The sequence below is a fragment of the Myxine glutinosa genome, chromosome 12 (genome assembly GCF_964187855.1).
Source record: "Myxine glutinosa chromosome 12, kmMyxGlut1.1, whole genome shotgun sequence".
NCBI classification, from domain to species: Eukaryota; Metazoa; Chordata; class Myxini; order Myxiniformes; family Myxinidae; genus Myxine; species Myxine glutinosa.
The window spans coordinates 60,740,504-60,748,187 of NC_136272.1; the positions used below are offsets into that span (position 1 = coordinate 60,740,504).

Below are 7,684 nucleotides of genomic sequence, written 5' to 3' on the forward strand. Positions count from 1 at the left end.
ACTATTTGGACATGTCTGTGATTGCTGAAACCTGCATTTTCAATGGCCTGCTATATATTATGTCCAGACAAAAGGACGGGGTTAAATTGAGGAGACACCAGAGCAATTTGACTCATCGCCAATATGCCTCCGCGTCGTCCCTGAGCATGATAATGGGTAGATGTCCTCGTTGACTGTCCTACAAATAAACAAGTTTGATTTAAATCCATTCAGCTGTTCTCAAGTATCACATTTTTACCAGAAATGACAGGTTTCACATCGATCAGTGAAGCGGTTTCGGAAAAGGTGGTTTCTTAGAAATACAGTTGGACCCGCTATTCACGGTTAATAAAATGCGACATGTTTCTCTATTCACAGAAAAGTGTACTGCGAACTCGCATTTTTTTCCCCCTATTCGTGGCCATGTTCCGCGAATTCACGGTTTTTCAGTGGCGCAAAAAAAAAATTCACGAGCCGTTAGCTTGACACATTTATAAAACACATTTCACCAGCCATGCATAAAGCAGTTGGACGTATGCAAAAAAACATGTTCTAGAAGCAACGAGCATGACCTGCTTATACAGTAACAGTACATTACCATACATTCACTGCTGTGTGCTTTGCGTTTTCATGGCTTTCACGGCCGCAAATTTTAGCCACACTATAAGCGAGCTCCGCAGGATATCCCACCAGATGTATAAACAAGTCAACTCCGCGAATTATGCAATGCAAACGCTTCATTATATCTCTTACAGTTTGCAATCCACGGTAAAGCATCATCAGAGATCACACAATGAAAACGCTTCAGGGGATGTTCCATCAGCGACTAAAACATGTCAACCCTGCAAGTTATAGAAAGCAAACGCTTCATTAAATCTATTATTGAAATTAGCAGATAGGATCAATATGGCATCATCCGATAAACAATGGGCAGAGTCCCTTCCGCAGCTATCCACAATGCTCGCAATTCTACATATACAGATCTTGTCCTCGATCTCGATCATTGTTCTTGCCCCGTTGCTTTGACCTGTGTTTTTGACTCGCTCTGCTCATCGTTCAGTCATTGCTTCCAAGCGCAAGACCAGTGCCAGGGATGCGTTGACTACCAAGAGGCAGAAGAATGTGATGTGCCTGAGCCAGAAAGTGGAGCTGCTCGGCTGGCTTTTGAGAGGAGAGAGTGCGGCCTCTGTTGGCAGGCATTATGGCATCAACGAATCCACCGTTCGCTACATATGGAAGAAGGAGAAGGCAATTCGTGAGAAAATTTCAGCGAGCGCTGTATCGAGTATGAAGGTATTCACCCATGTCTGGAATGTCCACATGGAAAGGATGGAGAAGACTCAGAATATTGATCGAGGACAACATGCAGACTGGGGACTTCATGCTAAAAACCATGATGCTGAACCGTTCCTTAAACCCGCTCATTGAGGACGAGTTGGACGCAATTCCAAAGGTCTCCGAGGAGGAGGAGGAGGCGGGCAGTAATGAGGAAGAGGTGCCGAGGTCCAACCTCACATACCAGTTCCTGGGTGAGTTGCTGCATGGCATGCGGGCATTTGCGGACCGGGTGCAAGACGCTGACCAAGTCGTGGATAGGTACCTCAAGTTCAAGAGGGACTTGGATGATGTGCTGCTCCCGTACAAAGAGCTGCATCAAACTGTTGGGCAATCTGTCAGGCAGCTCTCCATTACCCATTTCTTCAGCCCTGCACCCTCCACCTCAAGACCACCAGCACCCTCTCCTGCCTTCCTCTCAGCGTCCTCACCTTCTCCTACCTCTCCGGGCTCTCCCTTCATGCACGATTTTTCTGCACCATCATTTGGATCGCCCTCACAGTTCGAGGAATTCATGGGATTGTAATTCATCACCATCATCATCATTTGAAAGTTGTGTGTGTTTGTAAAATAAAATTTTAAATGGCACATGATGGTGTTGTCGTTTTTTTTTTTTTCGTTTCACGTTGCAGTGTGGTTAAGCTGGTTAAGCACTTTTCATAAACTGTAAGCTCATTCCTTCAATAAATTGGAAATGGTACCTGGTGCTGTGGTTTTTTTTGTTGTTTTTTGTAAGCATTTTTTTGTGAAACTGTAATCATATGCATTTGCGGTCAAAAACATTTTTGGCTTTAAATATTTTCCTCTATGAATCAGGAACCGCCGGGAACCTATACCATATCCTCCTTTTCCCCATTGAAACAATGCTGCGACATTCACGGGATTTTCATCGACCTTCGCGGATTATTGTCGACATTCGCGGGTTTTGTCTCGCCATTTCCGGGACTTTCATCGACCTTCGCGGATTATTATCGACATTCTCGGGATTTGCCTCACCATTCACAGATTTTGCCACACCATTTGCGGTTTGGTCCTCTCTATTCACGGATTTTCGCGACTCGGGGACCTATCCCCCCTTTTTCCATTGAAACAATGCCCCGCTATTCGTGGCTTCGCTATTCGCGGATTTTCCAGGAACGTATCCCCCGTGAATAGCGGGGTCCCACGGTATCGGCTTTCAAGCCGATACCTTCACTTCCAAGCCTCTTCCCCTCCCACCGCAAGTGTGCGTTGGCGTGTGCGTGCGCATGTGCACTCTCTTTTACAAGCCTTAGCCCAAGTATTAAAAAGAAAAAATTGTTTTCATCTCTGTTTGTTAATCGATTGTTTCTATAATTATTCCCAATACTGTGCATTGTGTTGTTGTTGTTGTTGTTGTTGTTTGTTGTACAAAAGCATGGCACTTACGCATCGTTATGTGTACCTGTTTGGCAGTGACGGGACCATTGTCCGAAACGCAGATTGCCTATATGTGCCGCGAGACTTTGCAGGTACTGGTACTCTTACCTCTTCTGCTGCAATAGCACGTTACCTGTAGGGTGATCGTGTCACACACCTCCTCCACCACCTTCCCCCTGACAGTGACACACTCACACACACACACACATACACACACACACACGCACACACACACGCACACGCACACACACAAAATTACATTTTTACTGTGAGTAAACTCACTCATGCATTTCTGATACCTCGACAAAAAAGCCTCAGCCTACCTCCCAACTTTATCACATCTTTGCTTCCCTTTCCCACCCAAACCCCAATTCCTCACCTTTCCCCTCCCAACCCAGAGGCATCAATCCACTCCCCACACTCAAGTCTTCAAACTGTGCATGTGCCCTCCCCCTCCCACCGCAAGTCCTTAACTCCCCGCCCCTGTCCCCCTTCCAAAGTTGTCCCATATTCACTTTCACCCTCCCTTCCGCTCATAAAAGCAAACGACCATTCCCACGTTGAATATTTAACCCTTTCTGCTCCCTTGTCATGCTGTCATTGACTCAACAGAAACCCATCACGATTTTAAAAGACTAGAACGGCACTTGTTAGAGCACATACATCCTCTGCCAGGCTGAACAGTTAAATTTTCTATCCACTGATAGGCTGAATCTGGATTCGAACCTGAACCAAAAGCTAATTGGCTTGTTCTGGTCACCAAACCAACTCATCCACCAAGTTTTGGTATAACGTGTCCACAACGTTTTGTGATATTATGCTACATATCGTTTTTGAGCCTGGTGAAGAATCGCTTTAAAAATTTTTTTCTCTGATCCGGTTTCGAATCTTTACGAAAATCAAATCGATTCGTCCTTGTCACACACCCAACCTGTCCACCATGTTTCGTCTAAATTTGCCCACAACCTTTGAGATAACTTGATTTTTATTGTTTTTTTGCCCCATCTCTCAATGGTGGAGAATTAGTTTAAAACAAATTCTCTGATCCAGATCCAGATTCGAATCTTCACCAAAATGGAACCATTTCGTCCTTGTCAAACACCCAACCTGTCCACCAAATTTCGTCCGAATCCATCCACAACCTTTTGAGATATCTTGTTCACAGACAAACAAACAAACAGACAGATAGGGGTGAAAACATAACCTCCATTACCTTCGTTGGCAGAGGTAAAAATGGGAAACCTGCCGAACCTCCACGGTAAAAGAAAGGGTGATTCTAAAGGGTTCCTAAATTGGCAACCGTTGTTTGGAAATTGTGGGTGGAGTCAGACGAACTGCGCAACCAATGGGTGGAACTCACACGCGTCCATGGATGTACGCATGGCTCCTTTTATAGCTGAGGTTATCCATGTTTGTCGAGCTTGTGCGTGGATAGCGAATTGTTTCAGCCATGCAGGGAAAATCCTTCGGTGTCTGTCTACTTAACTACAAATGTGCAAGATGTGTCTGGAGTCATGACATAGTCATGTTTTAGTGACATTCCTTATAAAGCTCTGATGTGTCTGTAATAATGCTTTTGCCTTTGTGGACACAATAAAAGTTCATTTTGTATTGTCCCCTAGGGTTTGGCATATTTGCATAGCCGAGGGAAAATGCACAGAGATATCAAGGTAAATAGTTTCTTTATAGGAGTTTGTTTTTCCTTCCAATTTACTTTGCCAAGTAATGGTCCACCAAAGGTGTCTTCCTAGCTCAGCTTTAGGGCTTCCTTGTCAGATGTCCGTACCTTTGTTCCCTCAGGGTGCCAACATCTTGTTGACAGACCATGGAGAAGTAAAACTCGGTGAGATTTTTCACACTAATTTCAATTGTGATTGCAGTCTACGTACCTGGTGTGCAACTATTATTCGTTTGCTTCATTGACATTCTTGGGCTTTCTTCCTAACAGCTGACTTTGGCGTTTCTGCTCATATCACAGCCACCATCGCGAAACGAAAGTCCTTTATTGGCACACCATACTGGTACGTCACATTCAATTGCTTCCCTCTGCTTCCGCTGTGTTTTGGGGGTTTCACACGGTACACTGTACAGTATTACGTCCGACGCAGAATCTCCATCCTAGATTGCGAGTTTCTGGCCTTTGCTTCCTTCCAACGGGACACAGAGTTACGTCCAAGACTAAAACGATAAAATTATTTGGTGTTTTTGAGTATTTTGATAAGACATGTAAAATTAGTCATAAACAGGATATAAACCATGCACTCTCGCATGAAAAGTTGCATAAAAGTTCCAGATGGTTTATTTGACGATTGCGCCTTTTTTCATTCTAAAATGTCCAATTCTCTCAAAGAAGGCTTGATGTCGTCGCATACTTCTCCTGACCTCGTGACCCGACTCCCGCCTCGTCTTCCTGCCCCCTGTGGTTTGCTGTGCCTAGGATGGCACCGGAGGTTGCTGCTGTGGAGAGGAAGGGTGGCTACAATCAGCAGTGTGATGTGTGGGCCGTAGGCATCACGGCGATCGAGTTAGCGGAACTGCAGCCACCGCTGTTTGACCTGCACCCCATGAGGTGTGGTCTTCACCTCCTTGCGGAAGGTGTTATTGAGTGTCGATTTGGTGACTGGAGATAGAGGAGGTGTTGAGGATTTAACCAGTGTGACGTATACCTGTGTGTGTTCATGAAAGCAGTGCAGGTCCTCATTAGTTTGCAGGGAAAGTGTTTCACCTGTAGCGAGAGGATTGGAAACGAGCATCGATTATATCCAAAGAGCAAATGTTGTTTTTGTGCAGATTGTCGCTGAATGCTTTGACAGAGGAATTTCTGCAGTATTCTCGATGGGTATGGGAGGGGCTAAATGATACTTGTGAGTTTGAGTGACCGATTCCACTCATGCAGGCGCAGTAGTCTGTCTGTGTACCCACATTCTCGTAATATATTTTACATGACTGATACATGTGTGTTCTGATTGGGGTTTTTTGTTTGTTATGTCGTAGTGAAACCAATCGGAGACTTAACGTAGTGCTATCTGATTGTACTGTTGTGATTGGTTGCTTACAGAGTCCTCTTCCTCATGTCCAAAAGTGGATACCAGCCACCCAAGCTGAAGGACAAAAACAAATGGTAAATCACATTCATCTGAGTCGGTGGAAAATCCCCTTCATTACAAGATTTTGTCTTTGTTAGTTTTTTAATCCATCTTTAATTTGAGAAATAGTTGAAGCATAATGACTGTTTTGAAATTCCCTCATTCCTAAAATAGATCCGATTGCATTTTCTTATTTTATTTCGTTATTGCTGCAACTACGTTTGTTCCCCCACTTCCCCCGGACCCACACTTTCCCAATTTGCTTTTAGTCTGTTTTGGGGGTGGCGCGTCTTTGATGGACAATAATAAGCTTTTTGAAATTTTAAGAATTGCATTAGCTCACATCCACAACAAAATACGCCGCAGTTTGTGTATCTATTGTTGTTGGCCCCCAACCGGACAGCAGGCCAGCTGTTGGTTTATGTATTGGGTGTTGCATGTCTGGCTGTGCATCCGTCCGGAGCACCGACTTGATAATGACTGGACGGATTTCATTTATATTTAGTGCAGTAACATCTGGTCATGAGGCACCTCAAGTAATTTTGGGATCAGAGCCAGTTTGGAATTTGGAGAATAAACGCAACATATTATATAGAGATGTTGTTGCTCTTTAACGGCCACAATTATCCCACCTTGTGGGATCAGCCAGGGAAAGCTTGGCCCAAGTCTTGCACGAATCGGCCTGGCCAGGCCTGACATTTGCCTAGTTAGGGCAGGAATTTGTAATTTGGCCATGGTGCCAGCGATACTTGCCTACTCTTTGCGAAGGACACCATGGGATCTTTAACCTCCACCAACCCTTGCTGGTAGACAAGACTCCCAGTTCAACGTCCATCCGAGGGACGGCACACACATTGATGAACCACATCCTGCCTGTGAAACACCGAACTGACAGGTTATAGCTGGGCCGGGATTCGAACCCAGGCTAGACAGCTTAGAGGCGTGTGTGCGCACCTGTCGGACATCCTGTCAACCCAATATTTTATGGAGAACTAGCTGAATGCACCCGGCGTTGTCCGGGTTCTTTTTGAATGAATTTAAACTTCTGAACATAGGTCTTACTACTACAATTCAGCTTTTACTCGCGGCCGTAGAAGATTGACAACTATAATTCAGCTCAGCTTTTAATTGTGAAATGGGCCCAGCCCGGCCAAGGCGACCTCGACCGGCCTCGCCACTGAGCCTATAACCTTCCCGGGGCCTGTCCCGACATTTTTTGTTTCAGAGGTTTCCTCCTATCTTTCACCGTTCAGGAGATTAGTGCGTGCAGACAAACAAACAAACAAACGCTTTCTTTAAATATATATAGATAGATAGAAGAAGATAGTACAGAATGATATATGCTTTCAGGGACTATTATTTATTATTTATATACATTTTATCATCTGCACGACCACCAGGCAACTTTGATATATTTATTTATACACACTTTTCCATCTCCAGTACAAACGCATAAAATAATACATTTATTTAAATACATTTACCATCACCCTCAATTATTTATTTATATACACTTACCATCTCCACTATCTACATATTTATTTGTTTTACAGAGATGTAAAATTTACACGTCCCAATTTAAGGTGCAGTTCGGGACTATGTCCTCAATGAGGACTTGCATCCTAGTTTGCTTCTACAGGGGGACCTGAAAGTAACTTTCCCCCTTCCCCCCTACCCCCCTTCCCATCCCCACCCCCACCTCCAACCCTGGCAAAGCATTCATTCTTAAACTCTTTTAATATACAGGTGGTTTTATTGTGCAGTATTTGCAGTAATTAATCGGCCATTGTATCTTTATACACTCCATTATATGGATACTCCACCTCAGAAGGCATTGGATTAAAAAAAGAAGGCACATTCAAATGTAGTTGATGTACTCTCTCCTT

General features: G+C 44.3%; 1 protein-coding gene across 3 annotated transcripts in view; it reads left to right on the top strand.

Moving 5' to 3' along the window:
- The window catches only part of LOC137437451 (mitogen-activated protein kinase kinase kinase kinase 5), a 176,132-nt gene that overhangs the window by 69,166 nt on the left and 99,282 nt on the right, over window positions 1-7,684 (top strand). For all 3 annotated transcript variants that reach the window (XM_078766850.1, XM_078766849.1, XM_078766851.1), the window contains exons 5-10: window positions 2,749-2,804; window positions 4,335-4,382; window positions 4,513-4,555; window positions 4,661-4,733; window positions 5,150-5,281; window positions 5,771-5,833. In XM_078766850.1, coding sequence (XP_078622976.1) covers window positions 2,749-2,804; window positions 4,335-4,382; window positions 4,513-4,555; window positions 4,661-4,733; window positions 5,150-5,281; window positions 5,771-5,833 — 415 coding nt within the window. The remainder of the gene's footprint in view (window positions 1-2,748; window positions 2,805-4,334; window positions 4,383-4,512; window positions 4,556-4,660; window positions 4,734-5,149; window positions 5,282-5,770; window positions 5,834-7,684) is intronic.